The 22,348-nt window shown below is 45.4% G+C and overlaps 1 protein-coding gene across 2 annotated transcripts in view; it reads right to left on the bottom strand.

Annotated features, from left to right (window-relative positions):
- The window catches only part of frmd4a (FERM domain containing 4A), a 392,307-nt gene that overhangs the window by 282,956 nt on the left and 87,003 nt on the right, over positions 1-22,348 (bottom strand). For both annotated transcript variants that reach the window (XM_078552939.1, XM_078552938.1), the window contains exon 2: positions 10,260-10,325. In XM_078552939.1, the coding sequence (XP_078409065.1) occupies positions 10,260-10,325 (66 nt within the window). The remainder of the gene's footprint in view (positions 1-10,259; positions 10,326-22,348) is intronic.

Here is a 22,348-nt window from a genome sequence, read left to right as displayed (position 1 = left end):
CAGCCAGTAAAAGTTGCCGGACCTGCTTGGCAGGGGCTTCCCCAATCTGCTGCCAAAATAGTGGCGGAGGCAGGATGAGGCCCTTGAGTGGCCACTAATTAGCCACTGAAGGGCCTCAATAGGCCCAAGGGCGTGCGGGCTGTCTGACACCTTCCTCATCCATCGTAAAACAGGAGACCAGCCCGGGTCGGCCGGGGAGGCCAGACTCTGGATTTTATGAGCCCTCCCGCCTTTGAACACGCTGTCGGGGGGAGCGTCAAATCCAGCTCATGGGGCCCTGCTTCTCTTCAAAAGCGTTATATTTTAGGCTGAAGATGAGTGGATCTCACTGCAAAAGGATGAGACTTGACAGATTAGTTAGTCTGCAACTGGTACGCCTTGGGCAAACGGGAAGGGGGAATATCGGAGAGATCAACATTTTGGACACACATCCCTTGGAAGGAGTTAAAAACTGTCTTGCCCACCCGCTAAGCACCTCAAGCACTCAGGTTGCCAACCAGTGCCAGCTGAGCACTGCTGATGTCAAGCCTGGGATAATTGCAGCACTCTAGAGCACCACCCTCTTCCTCTCAAGTGCTTCCCTGCCCTGCATCTCAATGGGCATCAAGGGCTCTTCTTCGTCTGTGCCACCATGGAGTTCCCTCCAGGCAGTCAACATGCTGAGCTCAAGCAATCAGTTGAGAGGCTCTAATTACAGTGCCGCCGGCAGATTCATTTCCTCTTTACTGCCTTGATTAGAACATGCCTTCTGATAATTACTTGCAAGAGGAAGAAGCACTTTAAGCTTAGCTTCTCTGTTGTACAGCAGGGTTTGAGAGCAACATGCTCAAAATGGCAGAAAAACAGCATTGACCAAGTGCACCCAGAGGAAGCCGATTCTGTTTGTTCATCAGTAGTAGTAATTTTCCATGACAATGTTTAAAACCTGTATAAAATAGGATTTATGTCCTATTATTGAATTGTCAATGTGTCCTCAGGTGCGATTGCGCTCCTTGTAAAATACAAACGAAAGGGGGAGTGTCTATGTGAAAAAGTTTGTTTATAAATAACAATAATTTAAATGTCAAAAAGCATATTTGTCTTTCACCTCGCACTGTCATCCCATTCATTATCTGATCCGTCTGTTTCCAGCCTATCACAGTCCTTCCCTTTTGTTCTTCTCCACCCCCTCCCTCCCTCCCCCCACCTGTACTTGTTTAAAATCTGTTACAGCTTGAACACTTTCCTTACGATAGGTCATCGACCTGAAACAATGGGCCGGATTTTCCGACCCGCCCGCTCTAGGAATCGTCAAAGGTGGGGGGGGTTCAGAAATTTTGACAGACCAGCAAAAAGCCTGTAGACTTTGGGCGGGAACTTCAGGACCCGCGGTGGGCCGGACTGGAAAATCCCGCCCACGAGTTCGGTTTCTCTCTCTCTGCAAAGTCGAGTGTTTCTGGAGTTAACTGTTTTTATTTCGGATTTCCAGCTTCTGCAGTATTTTTGCTTTTTGTACATCGTTGCGACACCTTCATCCAACATTGTCAGGACGGAAACGATGCAGAGCTCTCCGGAGTTCAGTGACTTTCGTGCTGCAATATATTACCACAGAACACAGTCGATCCTCTGATACCTAACGCGAGGGCCAGTCTAGCCAGTGAGCATTAGCCCATTTATTTTGAAAAATTCATCTCCCTGGGTCAGCTCTGTGCCTCGGGGAGCTTTTCCAGTGCACCAGCGGGTAGGAGTGAGGTTCCTGCACGCCCGCTTCACCCCCTCACAGCGCTGAGCGCTGCCGCTGGTGTTTCACGCTGGGTGGTACTGAATTGGCCGGCCAGCGTGAAATTGCGGCCCGGCCCCCAACAAGGGAAAAATCCTCCCCATGAGGTTGTAACTGATCAATACGTGAAACAAGAGGATCTAAAACACAATGTGCTCGAAACACTTCCTGACCATCGGTTTCGGAGCAACCGGCCGGTAATCATTCAGCTCAGCAGGCCCAAGCTGCGACTATATATATAGGGTTTCGTACCACTCCCTGAAGCACAAGTGTGCACAGTTTAAATATTAAATCGGAGTTCAAAATAAAGAGGCCTGTTGATAGTCACAGTGAGAATAATCATCAAGTGCAGGGCAGATAATGCAGCTGCGAAATGCAGGTCGATTAGTTGACTATTGAACGTTGGTCGACTGGGTGACTGAAGGAAGTTGGTTCGGTCTCAACCATTTCTGAAGATTTGGTCATTCAGGAGGAACTTTCTTTACCATCATAGTATTGAATGGCAGGGCAGGCTTGATGCTGAATGGCCTATTCCTGCTCCTATCCAGAGAGTGGTGAAATTGGGGAACTCATTATCACAGGAGAAGTTGAATTGAATGGTGTAGATATATTTAAGCTGGATAAACATGTGAGGGAGAAAGGAGCCGAAGGACATGCTGATAGGGGGAGGTGAAAAGGGATGAAAGGAGGTTTGTGTGGAGCAGAAACACCAGAATGGACCAGCTGGGCTGAATGGATTGTATGTAATGTTGCAAATCTATATAATGTATTCACCCATTAAGCCAATGGGATGCCAAAAGCTAATGACTTTTCTGTCCTTTTGCGCCTTTAAGAAGAATGTGTGACATGTGTAAGCTCTGCCTTACTGTTAGTAAGCTTCAGGACAATATCATGAGTGTCCTTGAGTTGTCATTTCTCTGTTGCTACATGAGGTATCATTGTCGAACACCATTTCTTTGGTACCAAGCCTAGTGGCTGTCACAGTGAACTGTTCTGCCTTAGTTGCGCACAACCAAAAGCTGACAGCACAGCTATTCAGCTACAGGTATCAGCCGCAGAAACCTGCAGCACCTTCAATGAAATTCAAAAACAGTTTCCACCTATCAGTGGCGTCCAGGATCACTTTAGATCATTTGGCAGAAACCTTACAAGCGATTTGGTTCAAATGTGTATCTTGTTTTGGTCCTCAACTGGGCATGGTTTCCCTACGCCCATCTCAACTGACAGATATTAGACAGGTACTAGATACCCACCTGTAAATTCAGGCCTCTGAGTTGTACTGTTGTTGGGCAAAAGTCTTGGGATGTTTTATGACTTTAAGGGGTCAACATCAATGGGAGTTCAGGGAATCATGACAGATTTAGTTAAATGAATGTGCACACACACATACGCACACAAAACACACATACACCACACACACATAACACAGACATACACCACACACACAAACAACATGCACATACACCATACACACACAAAACACACACACCACACACATACAACACACACACATACACCACACTTGTATAACACACACACCACACACATACAACACACACACACTACACACACATACACCACACACATATAACACACATATAACACACACATATAACACACACATACACCACACACATATAACACACACATACACCACACTTGTATAACACACACACACACACATGCCTACACAGCACACACAAACTATCAAAGTTTGATCCGCTGAACTTCACAATTAATGCCATTTGTTTTAAAGGAAAAGGGTGAAAATTAAATTCACAGCATCCTGGAAGTTGTATCTATAAAAATACGGTACTCCAGTGCTCACAGCTAGAGAGCTGACTCAAAAATGGGCTGACTGGCACTTAGCAACATGAGAATATATAAAGCCGGAAGAAACTGTTCCCATTCTTCTATCCAGTCTGAAAGTTCAACAACATTCAAATACTTTTATCTCCTGCAGGCTTCTTTCTCTGCCAAGTATCTATCAACTTGTGCTTGCCTTTCTGCCTCCACTGCTTCCCCATGGAGTTTGTTCCATAGATTCGCCACCTTCTTGTAAAACAAGCTTTCTCTGGACAACCAAAGGATATTTGAGTGGTTGGTGGTGGTGGTGGTGGGGGGGGGAGCGGAGAAAGCAAGTGACTCAGTAAAAATAAGTTCACAGCCACTGCACTTATAAGTGACAATACATTGACTGTGATGTCAACCGTCTGCTTTCCATAAATACCTGGTCCCAGGCTAATGCTCTGTTTAATAACATTGTCTGTGTTAAAACCCATCTACAGCTCCCATCAGTCTCCTGATATAAGACAGGATTCCAGGCAAGCTGAATGAAAGTGCACTGAGCAGCACACTGACTGAGATCAAGTGCAGCAGCCAAATCCAGCAAAAGGATGAATACTCCGCACAACAAAACAGCTTTAAAATAAACACTTATTAGAGCAAATACAATACTTCCAGTATATTAAGGAGAGGTCAGCTCTTATCAAAAAGTTACACCATTTGTGTCAGCCAGTTTTCTGGAGGAGGCTCTGAAACTACAGCTCTCCAGCAGGCATGTCGTATAAAAACAATGAATAAAAGTACCAAATATTTGGGCAGTAATAAAAGGGGAATGACTGGGATTAATGAAGGGAAAGGGCTGACATGCCCACGGATGTCGATAATTTAAAGGTGAGCAGACGCAGGGCTAGTTTTCCAGGATGTAAAATAATCAAATTCTTTTTAAACTGTTCGATGAAAACGGCATGATGGAAACCACTGGTATTTGACATATTGCTAAAGTAAACATTGTACTTAAAAGACTGTGTGGCCTTTTAGCACTTAGCCACATAAGGAGAATTCAGTTTTAAAACTAGGGTCCTTGTTCACTAAAAAGGTTAAGTCATCGTGTCAGGGGAATTTGAGGCTCATTTAGTCTCAACAAGCTACCCCTGCCAAAATGTCCAATATAACGGGAGCTGGGCAAACACTTGAGCTATTGGTGCTGATACCTGCTCAATGTTAACTTTCACTGACAATTATTACCAAGTTTGTAAGAGAAGAACATTGCCCTTTTATAATTTACATTTTGGTCTTCAACATAGCTGCCTAAATGTGAAACTGGGTGGGTAACCTTCCCGCTGCCTCATTGTGTTTGTTTTGTATCGAGCTGTGAGGAAATAAGCGGACTGGGGCCATTGTAGTTCCCTGTGCAGAAGCGCCTCACCCTAACTGTGCAGTCAGCCGTGCGATCTCAGTACCAGGGAAGGTTTCCCCACGTGTGCCTATTTGCAGGAAAACCACAAGCAGATTTCTAACATAAATGTTTATAATTTTGTAACATATAAAACACAGAAGGCATCTCCCTGGCAAGTGGAGATCAAGATTCTGGATTTATACCCTTGCATTTTACATCACAAGCATGTTGGCACATATTTCTGCAGCATTACAACATGGTTAATTCAATCTAGTTAACATTGCTCATAACGAGTGCAGGCAGTGAAAACACTGTAAACATCGTATCCCATCACTATGTAGGTCTGTGTCACCACCACCTTCTCAAGGGCAATTAGGGATGGGCAATAAATGCTGGTCTAGCCAGTGACGCACACATCCCATGAACGAATTTTTAAAAATTCAAATAGAGACATGAAGTAACTCCGGATTTTAATATTACGATGTTCAAAAATATTCCCTGGTGTTTATGACAGTGAATTTACTTTATTCAGAGAGTGTAAGTAAATTGACAAGTGGGGAGCATAGGCTGGGGGTTAATGTGAATCAGAACCCTTTCTCAATCTTAACATTTTTTGTAGTAAGGCTGTGATGACTATTGTAGTTACAAATATTGTAAAGTAATGAAACTTCTTGAATATCAAATTACCTTTGTCTGAGAAGCTAATTTGCCCTAAACTTTTCTTCATTTGTGAAGTTAATAGCCTAATGGAAATCGCTATGCAATTGCAGATGTTCCAAAGTCAACCGTATTTATCTATGTTCTCACGTTTTATGAACCACAGAATCTCACAGTGCAGAAGAGGCCCTTCGGCCCATCGAGTCTGCACCGACACATGAGAAACACCTGACCTACCTACCTAACCCCATTTACCAGCACTTGGCCCATAGCCTTGAATGTTATAATGTGCCAAGTGCTCATCCAGGTACTTTTTAAAGGGTGTGAGGCAACCTGCCTCCACCACCCTCCCAGGCAGCGCATTCCAGACCGTCACCACCCTCTGGGTAAAAAAGTTTTTCCTCACATCCCCCCTAAACCTCCTGCCCCTCACCTTGAACTTATGCCTCCTCGTGACTGACCCTTCAACTAAGGGGAACAGCTGCTCCCTATCCACCCTGTCCATGCCCCATAATCTTGTACACCTCGATCAGGTCGCCCCTCAGTCTTCTCTGCTCCAACGAAAACAACTCAAGTCTATCCAACCTCTCTTCATAACTTAAATGTTTCATCCCAGGCAATATCCTGGTGAATCTCCTCTGCACCCCCTCCGGTGCAATCACATCCTTCCTATAATGTGGCGACCAGAACTGCACACAGTACTCCAGCTGTGACCTCACCAAGGTTTTATACAACTCCAACAAGACCTCCCTACTTTTGTAATCTATGCCTCGATTGATAAAGGCAAGTGTCCCATATGCCTTTTTCACCACCCCACTAACGTGCCCCTCTGCCTTCAGAGATCTAGTGTCATGCCGTTCATTGGAAGGAGTAATTTGACAAGGAAGTATTCAAAGTGTATCACCTCACATTTTTCAGGGTTAAATTCCATCTGCCACTTATCTGCCCATTTGACCATCCCGTCTATATCTTCCTGTAGCCCGAGACACTCAACCTCACTGTTAACCACCTGGCCAATCTCTGTGTCATCTGCAAACTTACTAATCCTTCTCCCCACATAGTCATCTATGTCGTTTATATAAATGACGAATAATAGGGGACCCAGCACAGATCCCTGTGGTACGCCACTGGACACTGAAGCAGCTTTCTGTCATCACCCTCTGTCTCCTACAACTAAGCCAATTTTGAATCCACCTTATCAAATTACCCTGTATCCCATGTGCATTTGCCTACTTTATAAGTCTCCCTTGTCAAAGGCTTTGCTGAAATCTATATAAACTACATCAACTGCACTACCCTCACCTACACACTTGGTCACCTCCTCAAAAAATTCAATCAAATTTGTCAGGCATGACCTCCCTCTGACAAAGCCATGCTGACTATCCCTGATCAAACCTTGCCTCTCCAAGTGGAGATAGATTCTCTCCTTCAGAATTTTCTCCAATAGTTTCCCTACCACTGATGTGAGACTCACTGATCTGTAGTTCCCTGGCTTATCTCTACAACTCCTCTTAAATAGCAGAACCACATTAGCTGTTCTCCAGTTCTCTGGCACCTCCCCCGTGGCCAGAGAGGAATTAAAAATTTGGGTCAGAGCCCCTGTGATCTCCTCCCTTGCCTCCCTCAGCAGTCTGGGACACAAATCATCTGGACCTGGAGATTTGTCCACTTTTAAGCCTGCCAACACCTCCAGTACCTTGTCACTCCCTATCTCAATTTGCTCAAGAACCTCGCAGTCTCTCTCCCCGAGTTCCATACCTTCATCCTCATTCTCTTGGGTGAAGACGGATGTGAAGTATTCGTTCAACGCTCTACTGATGTCCTCTGGCTCCACCCATAGGTTGCCCCCTTGGTCCCTAATGGGCCCTACTCTTTCCCTGGTTATCCTCTTCCCATTGATATACTTACAGAATATCTTGGGATTTTCCCTACTTTTACCAGCCAGAGCTTTCTCATATCCCCTCTTTGCTCTCCTAATTGCTTTCTTAAGCTCCACCCTGCACTTTCTGTACTCCACTAATGCCTCTGCTGATTTGCTCCCCTTGTACCTGCTAAAAGCCTCTCTTTTCCTTCTCATCGTAACCTGAATATCTCTGGTCATCCATGGTTCTCTGGGCTTGTTACTCCTTCCTATCACCCTAGAGGGAACATGTTGAGTCTGTACCCTCCCCATTTCCTTTTTGAATGCCCCCCACTGCTCCTCTGTAGATTTCCCCATAAGTAACTGTTCCCAGTCTACCTTGGCCAGATCCTGCCTTATTTTACTAAAATCCACTCTCCCCTAAGCCAAAACATTTTTTTGCAACTTGTCTATTTCTTTGTCCATAACAAACTTAAACTGTACCATGTTGTGGTCGCTATCGCTAAAATGCTCACCCACCACCACCTCAGCCACCTGTCCGGCTTCATTCCCCAGAATTAGGCCCAGCAATGCGCCGTCCCTTGTTGGACCCTCTACATATTGACCTAAAAAGTTTTCCTGTACACATTTCAAGAAATCCACTCCATCCAAGCCCTTAACACTATGTCTATCCCAACTAACGTCGGGAAAGTTGAAATCACCTAATATAATTATCCTATTGTTATTGTTTTTTCACACCACCGCGAATTGTGCACATATTTGCTCCTCAATTTCCCGCTGACTATCTGGGGGTCTATAATAAACACCTAACAATGTGGCTGCCCCTTTTTTATTCCTAAGCTATACCCACAAAGCTTCATTCGATGCCCCCTCCAAGATATCATCTCTCCTTACTGCAGTAACTGACTCCTTAACTAATAATGCAACGCCTCCTCCTCTTTTACTCCCTCCCCTGTCTCGCCTGAAGATTCTATATCCCGGAATGTTGAGCTGCCAATCCTGCCCCTCCCTCAACCACGTTTCAGTGATGGCTACTATATCACAATTCCACGTGTCAATCCTCACCCTTAACTCATCCGTTTTACCTGTAATACTCCTGGCATTAAAGTAGAGGCCATCCAACCTTGCCTTACTCCCTTGAAACTTAATGCAGCTGTACTCCCTCTGACTTGATTGTTTTACTGAATTATGAAATGTCCCTATTCTGCTAACATTCTGTGTCCCTTCCCCCTGCCGAATTAGTTTAAACTCTTCCCAACAGCACTAGCAAACCCGCCCGCAAGGATGTTAGTCCCGCTCTGGTTCAGATGTAGACTGTCCCGTTTGTACAGGTCCCACCTTCCCCAGAAACAGTCCCAGTGATCCAGGAATCTAAAACCCTCCCTCCTGCACCAACTCTTAAGCCACGTATTCATCTACGCTATTCTCCTATTTCTGTGCTCGCTAGCATGTGGCACTGGGAGTAATCCAGAGATCACAATGAGGTAAAGATGATTTTTGTAGGAAGTTATCTGGAAGCAACATCACGAATAGAAGATAGAAATCAACTGTTCTGGTCACAGTGGCTTCAAATGCAGCTGGGGGGTGGAGAAGGTCGTGTCGTGGTAATGTCACTGGACTAATAATTGTGAAGCTCAGGCTAATGCTCTGGGGACATGGGTTCAAATCCCACCGTAGCAGCTGGTGGAATTTAAATTCAATTAATAAATCTGGAATATAAAGCTAGTCTCAGTCATGATGACCATGGAACTATCATTGATTATTGTAAAAATCCATCTGATTCAATAATGTCCTTTAGGGAGGGAAATCTGCCGTCCTTACCCGGCCTGGCCTACATGTGACTCCAGACCCACAGCAAAGTGGTTGACTCTTAACTGCCCCTCTGAGATGGCCTAGCAAGCCACTCACAGTTCAAGGGCAATTGGGGATGGGCAACAAATGCTGGCCTGTCCAGTGATGCCCACATCCCATGAAGGAATAAATTAAACGGAACTTTAGTTACAAATCATCTGAAGGAATTGCAGAACAACTGAGCTGTCTCCTGAATCCTGAAATTTCAGGCAACGTGGCCAACGATGCAGCAGCTGTGTGTGAAAGATCAGGAGATGGAAATTGCCACTGGTAACCTATGACCATTCTGGGTAGAGCGGGAGACTTGTAGGTTATACAACAACAAACCCCACTTGTTATTCCACACCTGGGAAACCTTCTTTATCAAATGCCAACTTACTGGACAAACACTTGCTTACACAAATACTCTTGGGACAAGGATCTATAATGGCCTGAATCCTCATCACTCTAATGTTCATGAAGCCACACTCGCACTGGTGTTATTGATCAGCTTTTGATGCATTTCTAACAAATAAACTTTTAACATATCACCCACTCTTAATTCAAGGTTGCTATATATTTATGTCCAGCATCATATATATATATATAAAATATATATGTGTGCATGTATGTAAATCTTCAAGTTCTGGAGTAACAAGCATTTGGAGACTAAAATGCCCTTACTCAAGTTGAAGAGATGGTGGTTCGAACTTCATAAAAGAAATAAAAAGTGAAAATGCTGGAAATACTCAGCAGCGTCTGTGTCGAGAGAAACAGAGTTAACACCTCGGTTCTGATGAAAGGTCATTGACCTGAAACATTAACTCTGTTTCTCTCTCTCCACAGATTCTGCCCGACCTGCTGCGCTTTTCTCGCATTTTCTGTGCTTATCGCAGATATGAGCATCGGCGGTGTTTTGTTTTTGTATTACACTTTTATAAAAGAAGCCAGCAGCTGATAAATCTATTTACCTGAACAAGAAGTTCCAGCTTCCTGTCATCTAGGAGGTGCACCTGACATCGACGCCCCTCCGTCATCTGAAAGAAAGCAGAGGGGGGCAGTTAGACCTGAGCAACACGACGTGCGGTGAGAGAGGAAACAACCAGACACAGCAGCAAAACGGCACCGACCTTCGGAGAGCCAACAAACCAGACTGCTCCAAATTGACAATCCTTCGGAGAAAGGCTCTGCCGGGAGCAAATTGGAGAAACTTGGATCTTTGTGCAGGCACAGTGCTTCACAACACAGTACACTGCAGCTGCTTGCTGAACTATGTAGGTTTGGACTATATCTCACATACCCAGCAGAGAGCCTGGCACCCGTCCCCAAAGGAAATCCTTTGTGAAGCAGACTTCCTATAAATGTCAAACAGTCACCACTGCACCATAAATTGGTCTGCTGTATTATGTTTTAATGTGAAGTGTAATGGTAGATCCTTAATATTCCTGCTTTCGCTATAATGAATCAGTTTGCTAGCCCAATGAAAATAGATGCCAGAAAATCCTGCAGTGTCTGAATGCAGCAACCACGCTGTAAAAGGCCGGACTGGATCTGTACTGTTCAACTGGTTTCAGGTAAAAGAAAAAATAAAACCTCTGCACTTGAATTGCCCATACCTTATTCCCAATAACCTACTGTTCAGACATCAGTGGTGGTGGCGTGTCACAGTTCACTCAGGGAGTCCGAGTTGCTGTGGCTCGGACATGTAGTCTGGAGCTATGGATAGTGATGGTAGAGGGTCCAATGTTCTTTCAATCACATATCTGACCAGGAATCTCTCCCACTCTTACTGCCTGCCATTGGTGTTTGTCGGAAGGATTTACAAGTTGATAGTCAACCCGTTTTGGCCACGTGATGAATGCACCTTCTTTGGCCGGAGTTTCTGACTCAGAGGAAGGGGCCATTACACCACACGGCCTCCTATCAGTTCGAAAGGATGGCATCACTTCCACAACACTTTAAAAAAGTTGAATTGAATTTCTCAGTCAGCGATTGTATCATGAACTATGGAACTTGCAATGTACAGACAGGTCAAGTCCAAGGCTTGACCCCTGGATTGTGATGGGTGTGCTGATGCCGGGTTTAACGGAATGCCCTACACTTTAGTCATGGGACCAAGGAGGGAGAATCACTAGCCAACCTTCCTACAGCTGAGTGTCAAGACTACTGAGAAGGATGTCCTTGGACAATTGTGAGCATTGGACTGATTTTGGCTGAGAATCGCCAAGTAGAACAGCCTACTCTAGATTGACAAATAAGAAATGCCCAGCTGAGCAAAGCCCACAAACTATACCCCCCCCCCCTGCCCAGTGTGAGTAATTGCCTTGAAGAGAGGGGAAAAAGATGGAAATAATTACAACAAAATTTATATTTCTCCGTTTATTTAAGGTCACCGGACACATCAGCTGGGTTTTTCTATGGTACTGTATATTTATAACAAATTACATTTTTACTCTTTATCTGTCATTATAGTTTTATTGATGGTGATCAAGGCCCCACTGGCCTGTGATTTCCACAAGAAAATACACAGAACGATGGAATGTGATTTCCAAAATACTGGCTGAAACCCCCCACCCCCCCCCGAATTTGTGTCATCACCAACACTTGACTTTCACAGCGGCTCTCATTCTGGGCCTTGTAAATTTTGGCCGATAATGCGTGTCTTCCTAACGATCCAGAACACATTCGGTATAAAAAGCCTGCGCATTCAAATCCGATGTGCTTTAAGGTAAAGCAGAGCTGCAGATTCCTTCTTTTGTTCTGGAGAGAAAGTGTGCCAATCCCTTGGAAACATGTCGACCGCTCCATCAGAATTTATAAAGGAAATTTGAAGAGATTAGATTCCTATCTGCCAAACAGCTTCTAGAACAGAAGATAGCAACAAAAAAAAAATCTTCACTCCTTGTCGTCAAGCCAAAACTTTTCCCCCCCCCACCCCGTCAAACCCTTGGAATCCCTGAGATCAAGATTTGTTACGATTTATGCTATTGAAAAAAAACATAATGCTGGCTTGATTCGTGCTGGTCCTGTGGGTGTACTGTGTACTGTGCACTGCATTACTTAAGTCAATTCACACTATGTTTCAAATCAAACAGAAGGTTCCGGTTTCAGTCAAACACAATCTGCCTAAATATTTACTCAGTGTTCTTCAGAGACTGTTTCATCGAAAGGCAGACACTAAGTTTGCACAGGGACTGTTCTCAAGAAGTGATATGAACCACACACAACATGTATGTCCCTCACTATTTTTCTCATTCTCCGACGTCTGACACTCACAATATATTGGACCCCGACCGTCAACTGCACTGAGTGCAAAAGCAGGGAAGTTATGCTGAACCTTTATGAAATTCTCGTAAGGCCACAAATAGAGTGTTGCATTCTGTTCTGTGTGCCACACTTTAGGGAAGATGTCAGGGTCCTTGAGTGGATGCAGAGAAGATTTACCAGAATGGTTCCGCATATACAGACATGCAAACATACAAATTAGGAGCAGGAGTAGGCCATTTGGCCCCTCGAGCCAGCTCCGCCATTCAATAAGATTACAGCTGATCTGTCTGTGGACTCAGTTCCACTTTCCTGTCTCCTCCTGATATCTTTTGGCTCCCTTGTTAGGCTGCCTTAAAAATATTCAATGACCTGCTGCCTCCACTGCTCTCCAGGGAAGAGAGTTCAATGACCCTCTGAGAGAAAAAAATTCTCCTCATCCCCGTCTTAAATGGGAGACCCCTTATTTTTAAACTGTGTCCCCTAGTTCTAGTCTCTCCCACAAGGGGAAACATCCTCTCAGCATCCACCCCATCAAGTCCCCTCAAGATCTGATATGTTTCAATAAAAACACCTCTCAATCTTCTAAGCTCCAATGGATACAGGCCCAGCCTGTCCAATCTTTCCTCGTAAGATAACACCCCCATCCCAGGAATCAGTCAAGTGAACCTTCTCTGCTCTGCTTCTAACGCAATTATGTCCTTTCTTAAGTATGGAGACCCAAAACTGTGCACAGTATTCTAGATGTGGTCTCACAAATGTAGCAAAACATCCCTCCTTTTATATTCCATTCCCCTTGCAACAAACACCAACATTCCACGTGCTCTGCCTGCATATTAACCTTTACTGATTCATGTACCAGGACACCCAGATCCCTCTGTACCTCAGAGTTCCGCAATCTCTCTCCATTTAAATAATATGCTGCTTTTCTATTCTTCCTGCCAAAATGGACAAGTTCACATTTCCCCACAATATACATCATCTGCCAAATCTTTGCCCACTCACTTAACCTGCCTCTGTCCCTGTGCAGACTCCTTATGCCCAGTTCCGAAGTTACTTTCCTATCTACCTTTGTGCTATCAAGGATGGGAGGTTTATGTTACAGAGTTAGGTTGGAGAAGTTGGGGTTGTTCTCTTTGGAGCAGAGGAGTTGGAGAGAGGTGGATGGGATGATGATCGATGTGGGTAAGGTAGACAAAGGAAAGCTGATGATAAAGGACTAGGGGAAACAGGTGTGAGGTTTTGGATAAGGGATGCAGAGGGGGATGTGAGGAAGGCATGCTCTCACCTTCTACCCCCCCCCACAACAGTTAGTCAAAGTATGATCTGCAAAGCAGTGTTCAGCCTCAATCACAAGACATGAATCAAACTGAAGACGGGGTGAGAGACTCAGGTAGACTCGATGCTCCATACAGCGGATCAGCAGAGGGGATTGGAGAGAAAACTTGAGAGGGTGGAGGGGGTCTGGAACTCACTGCCTGAAGGTATTGGTAGTGACAGAAACCTGCGTAACATTTAAAAGCTACTTGGATACGCATGTGAAATGTGGTAACATCCAAGGCTGCTGACCAAGTGCTGGAAAGTGGGACTAGGCTGGGTGGTTCCTGGTCAGCCAGCCCTGACTCGAAGGGCTGAATGGCCTCCTTCCCTGCAGTAAATTTCTATAATTCCGCGATGGGTTCAGTGATCCCATGAATCAGGTGACCCACTTGCACAAACGAAGCTCTTAAACACAAGATGGGCACCAACAGGGACACCAACCCGTTCTCACTCATTTGGACATTAAGAAGCTGCAGAATCCCCACCCCAGCATCCACTGTTTCCAAAAGGACCCATAAGGTTCTCCATCCTATCCACAAATCAACTCCACATGTTGATCACTGCGTGAAGAGTTTCCTGATATCAGCCTTCAAGCTGTTTTCATCAATTTCACTGCCAGCCTCCAGTTACAGTTTAATGGGAAGCAATGTTCCTCATTTTACACATTCAATATTGTTTGCTATCATAACCATGTCATAAAAGTCTTTAACTTAAACCTATTATAACAACAATTTAAATAGCAAATAATGAATTTTAATAGCGCCTAGAATGTAATCAAATGTCCCAAGATGCTTAAAATGGGTATTATTAAACAAAATTTGACATCTAGTCACGTAAGAGGATAGTAGATCAGATGACCAAAGCTTGGTCAAAGGGGTAGGTGTTAAGGAGTGTCTTAAAGAAGGAAAGACAAAGAGAGGTGGAGAGGTACAGGGAGGGATTTCTAGGGCATAGGGCCCAGGCAGCTGAAGGCACAGAGTGACTAAAAATGGGGATGCTCGGGGGGCCAGAATCGGAGGGTTGTGGGGGGTAGAGCAGAATACAAGGATAGGGAACGGGAAGACCATGGAGGGATCTGAAAACCACTACCATCTAGATGGACAAGGGCAGCAGACACATGGGAACACCACCACCTGGAAGTTCCCCTCCAAGTCACTCACCATCCTGACTTGGAAATATATCGGCCGTTCCTTCACTGTCGCTGGGTCAAAACCCTGGAACTCCCTCCCTAACAGCACAGTGGGTGTACCTACACCACATGGACTGCAGCGGCTCAAGAAGGCAGCTCACCACCACCTTCTCAAGGGAAATTAGGGATGGGTAATAAATGCTGGCCTAGACAGTGACACTCACATCCTGTGAAATAATAAAAAGGAAATATGGATCAGTAAGCCGAGGGGTGATGGGTGCAAGGGCTTTGATATTAGTTAGGGACAGGGGCAGCAGAGTTTTGGAAGATCTCAAGTTTAGCGAGGGTAGAATATAGGAAGCTGGACAGGGGTGCAATTAAATCTTTCATTCCTTTCTTTGCATCCCTCCATTTAAGATTTTATTACATGAAATATTATTACCCTCCCTCCCTGCAGCCCCACAGGTCTCCCCAGTTCTTGGATGGGTAGTGACCTGTTGCCATATATTAACAAGTAACTGCACAGCGACAGTTCACAGAGGCAATGGGTCTGGGCTACTCATCGTCCAATTTCCCTCCCGATGCTGGCCAACTTTTTCTCAATGCTTCCGATGGAAACCCAGAGGCTGAACGTGAGAAGTTCCAGGTGATTTACAATCTGTGACACACACTATGCTGGTGCCTCACTCCATCCTCACTCCCAACATGAACATTTACTTCCTGTTATTGGGCCGTGAATGCTGATAAACTCCGGCCGCCAACTCCCGGACATATTCCTGGTGGTTCCAACACGTAACCTCTGGGCATCATGTGGGAAACAGCCATTTCTCACCCTTTCCAAATCTTTTTGGCTGTCAAAGAAATGGAACCAAAGCATCATTTTTTAATAACCCTGTGATCTGAATGTTTCGGTCGTCAGGGTGATGGGTGGACCCGGGAGCGGACGGGAAATGTGCCACCAGCCGTAATTGGCCCCCCGGCCATGCCAATTAGCGGCCAGCTGGCGTGAAACGCGCGCTGAAATGCTCAGCGCTGCCGGGGCGGGGGTGGGAAGAGGGCGGGTGACGACGTGTCTGAGGGTGCTGGGTGAGCGCTTCCAGCGAGCTCCCTGAAGGTAGACGGCTGTCCCCAGGGAGCTGCAGATCGCCACAGACTAAAGGACCAAACAAAAATGCCGCAAAATAAGTCCATGTAGCACAATCAAGCATCCGTGAAATCACTGTTGATTGCATCGTTCATGGGCTTAATTGCCCCTTAATTGCCGGCGGGCGTGCCTCTGACTGCCGTGCGTGTGCCCGCCGAGCGAAATATCGCGTCTCGGGACGTGCTATTTCATCACGTGCTATTTCATCACGTGCTATTTCACGTCCGTCCAGGTCAGGCGCGCGCTCGCCCGTGGGGTGTAAAATTCCGCCCTGTGATTTTTCTGTGGATGCTTGCGACAGTGTCCAAAACACCAAAGGCTTAATTCCTGGAGGCTCCTTAAACAATCCAGGAGCTTTGGCAACTCAGTGATAACCCCCCCCCTCCCCACCCCAAGTAGCATCTCAGGTAGTAGGGCCATTAACAAGTGGTTTCACGAAGAACATAAGAACTAGGAGCAGGAGTAGGCAATTCAGCCCCTCGAGCCTGCCCCGCCATTCAATACGATCATGGCTGATCTCATTTCGGCCTCAACTCCAATTTCCCGCCCTCTCCCCGTAACCTTTCAACCCGTTAATAAGAACTACATTTCAATATGCCCCGCAAAAAGTCTCACCAATAATGACGAACTTTTCAGCAACCAGCAACATAATTTAAACCTTATTAATAAAATACAGTCACATTTACTTCAACCCACAGAAAAAACATAACACTGCAGCTCTGACAACTCCCCCAAACATTCTGCCCTGAGATTTCGGAGGACAAATGTTTGATGCACTTTTTTGGAAATTTTCTCTTTGATATTTTAACAGGGGCGGGGGGGGGGTTAAATTAAATAGATTATGGGCCTCTTTTTCAAACGGCAGAGATAGCAATTTCAGAGAGCAAAGCACTTAAGGGTTTTTAAACTATTCAGCGTCCTCCAAGTTCCACGACCTGTTCACAGTTTCCAGGTTAACACACTGAGCAATAGAACATTTTAAAACCTTTACGTGTCTGACAAAGGACGATTTAAAAAAAAAATGTTCTTCCTTTGTTCAGTCTTAAAATCTGTTTCATCCTCGACAAGATCACATTCAAGAATCTTCCAACAATTAGATTTTAAAATTCCCTTCACCCCACAAGTTAACATGCCATCTCCTACTTTGCTACAGCTATAATGTAATGCTGTTAGTTAGCTGCTTCTGCCAAGACCATCTTTTTAATAATACAGCACCCTCTGTCCTCTTTTTAAGTATTTTCACATGCAAAGCACATTTGGATCAGAACATGAATCGTTTACTGTTAAAACACAACATAAAAATCACACCAGGCAGGCCTCAGGCTTTACAGCTGTGTCCAGCTCATTGTATCCCATTCTCTGGAATCTGGGCACAGCCATGCTCCATGTGCAAGGAGCTCCACAATATCAGCAACAATCTGAAGCTGCTTCCTAGCTCAGTGCATCCCAGGGACACACACTGGCCGCGGTCCAACGCTTCGGCACACCATCCACCCCCTCTGAGGAGAACTCTCCTCGCGAGCACTCGAACGCTGTGCAGAATATATCTCGCCCAACATACCATGGGAGAAGCATAAGGAGCAGCTGATTTCTGATGGGGCTCTGTCAGGCTGGCTGGAGACTGCGGACAGCTCACTTGCAGGCGAAAACAGACTTGGAGAGGCAGAGGTTGGGGGAGGGGAAGCATAGAAAGTGAGAGAGAGAGAGTGGGGTGTAGAGAGAGAGAGAGAGAAAGCTGCATGCAGCCTAAGACATCGGGTCATGTGAAACTCAGGAACCTTGGACACAGCAGGAGAGTGTACTCAGCTGGTGAGAGCAACAGTAAAGCATAACTTCGCCACATCTGGCCCACAGGAAGATAGATTCAAGGCAGGAAAGAAAAAAAAAAAGCAAATACCTATTTTTTTTTTATTAAAAAAATACCATATTTAAAAACTGCAGCATTTAACCACTTCCCCAAACTTGTGGCCAAAAGCAAAGTCCTGACTGCAGAGTGGCTTCAAGTGGCAGCTGGTCAGGTTAAGACTGCAAATGCAGAATAGTCAACAATGAGCAGACAGTAATTGATTCCGACTCTATTACTGATAGATACTGGAATGTTCTCTCAGATACAGATCACTGATATAGTTAAGAGTGGAAATGAAATGTCTGTTCCTGACGTCCCTCCTAACCTCACCCCGCCCTGAATGTGCCGACTCACAATGCAGGATGGGCCCACGCAAGCACCACACCCAAGTCATTCTCCGGATGGGTGTGAGTCTTACAACTGAGCCTTGTCCAGTCCATCTTTAACACGTGTGTCAACTGCGGTTTAGTGGTTAGCATTCTTGTCTCCGAATCAACAGGTTGGAGGTTCCAGTCCCACTATAGTAAACGTAGACATAAATATCAAGGCTGACACTCCAGCGCAGTACTGGGGGAGGGGCTGCTGCACTGTTGGAGATGCCACATTCTGGATGAGACATTAAACTGAGGCCCAGGCCAGAATTTTCAATTCTGGGTCGCCAGTTCAGTCCCGCGGGCGGTTATGTTCCAGACACACCCACCCGCGTTTTTAAAGGGCTTGGCCGATTAAATGTCCGGAAGGGAGTTCACCATCCAGTTCAGGGCAGAAGGCAGGCTCCCCAGGCTGGAGGGCCAAGGGGAGGCCCTGCAGCAGTGATGCCTTTGGAAGCTGCACTGGCTGTGGAGGGAGTTGCAGCTTTGGGATGGTGAGAGAGAGGGTGTCTCAACATGGAGAAGAAAGGTCAGTTTTTTAAATTTAAAATGTCTCTCTTTGTCTGGCCGAGATTATGATCCCTCCAGGGGATGTTCTGCAGCTTCTGCTGTGGCCTGATAGCCATGACTGAATCCACAAGGGGTTATTCACAGCCTCCACCCACCACCCTTCCCCGAATTAAGCCCACCATAATTGCCTGGCCATCTGGGCTGATGTCTCTTGCCTACATGGCTAACTAGAAATGCCAATTGGTTTTGCAAACGGGGCCTTAATAGACCCCGTAATTTCCCTCAATTGTCTACCCGCTGCTTCACAGTGGGTAGTCGATTCGACCCCAACTCTGCCTCTCCAGAAGTGGCATGTGGTCAGGACCGTGGTGGTGAATCAGCCTGGCAGTGGGTGGCGTGAAATTGTGGGCCCACCCACCTCCAACACCCAACTTGCTTCTAAAATCCAGTCCCTCCTCCCGCAATTGGATAGCCATCTCAGGTGGATCTAAAAGATCCCTTGGCATTATTTTGAAGAAAAGCTCCTGACCAATATTTAGCCTAAAAACAACATCACAAGAACAGAATCTCTGATCATTATCACATTGCTGTTCATGGGAGCTCCCTGTGCACAAATTGGCTGTTGCGTTTCCTGCATTAGAACTGTAACCACACTTCAAAAGTACTTCAGTTGCTGTGAAGCACTTCGGGACGTCCTGTGGTTATGAAAAGTGCTATATAAATGTAAGTCTCTCCTTATTTTCTTTTTATGCTGAAGGATTGGTCTATAATGCTTCACTCAACTGAACAGATGGAACTCCCTCCCTAACAGGAATTCACTGCCTAAGTCGGTGCTTGAGGCTGAAATGCTCAACTCATTTAAAAGGCACCTGGACCTGCATCTGAAGTGCTGGAACCTGCAAGGCTACAGACCAGGTGCTGGAAAGGGGGATTAAAATGAGCGGCTAGTTTCCTTTTTTCTCTTGTTGGCCAATGCAGACATGATGGGCTGAATGGCCTCTTTCTGCACTGTAGCCTTTCTATGGTTCCAAGAGCACTGTGGATGTACCTACACCACATGGGCTGCAGCGGTTCAGGAAGGAAGCTCAGCACCACCTTCTCAAGGGCAACTAGGGATGGGCAATAAATGCTGGTCCGGCCAGCGAAGCCCCACATCCCATGAATGAATAAAAGAAAACAATCAAATGACCAGCTGGGGCTCGCACAAGAGAATTCCCACTTGGGAAGACTGGTGATGCTCCCAGAATTCTATCCCAGGAATAATTCTATTTCCTGGAGAGTGAATAAAGGGAATGACTACATGGAACATTCTGGAAGGTTATTTTGGGTTGGCAGGGGCAGGATAACAGATGGAAAACAGCTCAATACATTAAGAGTTTGATAATGAAATTTAACAGAATTATCATCTAAAGAATGTTTACAACATTACCACGTAGGGAAGTGTAACAATTGAGAAATAATTGCTATTAATTGCACTAATTTCTAAGGCAAAGATTTAGTCAGATCTGAGAGGTCTGATGGACGTATTCAAAATCATGAGGGATCTAGACCGAGTAGATAGGGGAAAACTGTTCCCATTGGTGAAAGGGTGGAGAACCAGAGGGCACAGGTTTATGGTAATTGTCAAAAGAAGCATTGGCGACATGAGGAGAAACTTTTTCACGCGGCAAGTGGTTAGGATCTAGAGAGCGCCTGAGAGTGTGGTGGAGGCAGATTCAATTGCAGCTTTCAAGAGGGTTATTATCTGGAAAGAAAGAGTGTGCAGGGCTACAGGGAGAAGGCAGGGGAGCGGCACGAGATGAATTCCTCATTTGGAGAGCTGGTGCAGACATGAGGGGCCAAATGGCCTCCTTCTGTCATGTAACAATTCTCGAATTCTGTAAGCAGTTGCATTTTGCTTAAGTAAACTGAGGTAGTTCCATCTACACAGTTTAACTAAATAAAATCCCACTGACTGCTTGCGCTGAATTCCAATTCTGTCTCGCAGATCACAACTGTGCTGCGGGGGGGTTGGGTTAAGAGGAAAGAAGGTCAGACTTAAATGCCCTCAATCTAATTGGTACCTTCAATATCACAGTGATTGTTCTGTCTTGTGCATGAGGAGATGCTAAAACCACAATTAACACAGTGAGATTCAAATGCATCTCTGAGAAAGTTCATCCAAAATGCAGAAAAAAGTAGATTTTGTTGTCTCGATCTCAACAATATTCTAGGCAGCATGCCACATTCCCCCGAAAGGGGCTCTTACTTAATACCCTGTGAAAAGAGTAGGGTATAATTATCGCTGCCGTTTCATGTCTCAAACTCACACTCGTCACTGCAGGTGACTGCAAATGCAATCCAACTTATGAACCTGTCACATTAACGGGCTGCACAGGCTAAGTATTTAATTGACTGTGTTATGTACAACGTTGGTCGATTTTGGAGGAGTGTAAACTTCCCTTTGCAAGAACACTCAAACTGCGCAGGGTGTGTGTTATAAACAAGAGGTCAAATGTAGCCACCGACTCATGCGAGACCCTGAGTGTGGGGGCTGTCGGCTTTGACTGTGACGTCAGCAGGAGATCTCCTGCTCCCCACAACTCCACATTGAGGCAAGAATATTCTAAGATGGCACCTTGTTGGGTTTGATTTAAAAGGCGGTTCCCCCAAGAGTCACTTGTTAGACCACACATAGATCCAGCTTTCTGCGTAGCCAACCAATCTCGCAGTTGGGACCTCAAACTAGCTTTGGGCCCTTATTTGCCTTCAAATTCTCTTCCACAAATGGCAACTGATGCTAGATTAATTGTTAATTTTAAATCTGAAATTAATAGAATTTTGTTATTCAAAAGTATTAATGGATATCGGGCAAAGGCAGGTATATGGAGAAAGGTTGCATATCAGCCTATATGTAGCTCGGTGTTAAACTTTGCTTTATAATGCTGCTGTGAAACCCCTTGGGATGTTTTGTTATGTTAACAGAGCTATATAGATTCAAGTTGTTGCTGTTGATCTCACTGAATGACAGAATAGGCTCAAGGGGCTAAATGATCTCCATGACACTGACAGAGTGTCTCCCCAATCTTCACTAGATATGTGAATGCACCCAGTCTCTTTACAACAATCACATTCCTGTCCTTATCACCTCAGCGGTTTTTCACTATGACCTTCCAACCAGCTCTGAGCTATTCACGTTTCTTGCCTTGTGCATCACAGCTCATCTTCACTTTGTCTTTCTTTTCTCTTACTTTGCTATTGATGTCGGGCTTAAGAAAACTAAACCTTGTCCTAGGAGTGTGTTTAAACGCTAGCCCGTAAGGTGAGCAACCTGTTGTAGAATGTGGGCTTATTCTGTAAGAGAACAGAAAACTGTCTAGCCTGTGTCGAAGAGATTATTGCTTAGCCTGTCACCTAGCAAATACTCCTCTGAAGACTCCTTCACAATCCGTACCCTTCCTCCTGCAGCACCCTCCGTGCTGGGTGATATGCTGGTA

This window comes from Cetorhinus maximus, chromosome 12 (genome assembly GCF_964194155.1).
Source record: "Cetorhinus maximus chromosome 12, sCetMax3.hap1.1, whole genome shotgun sequence".
NCBI lineage: Eukaryota > Metazoa > Chordata > Chondrichthyes > Lamniformes > Cetorhinidae > Cetorhinus > Cetorhinus maximus.
The sequence above is the reverse complement of the archived record's forward strand: the minus strand, read 5'-3'. Positions and strand labels throughout refer to the sequence as shown.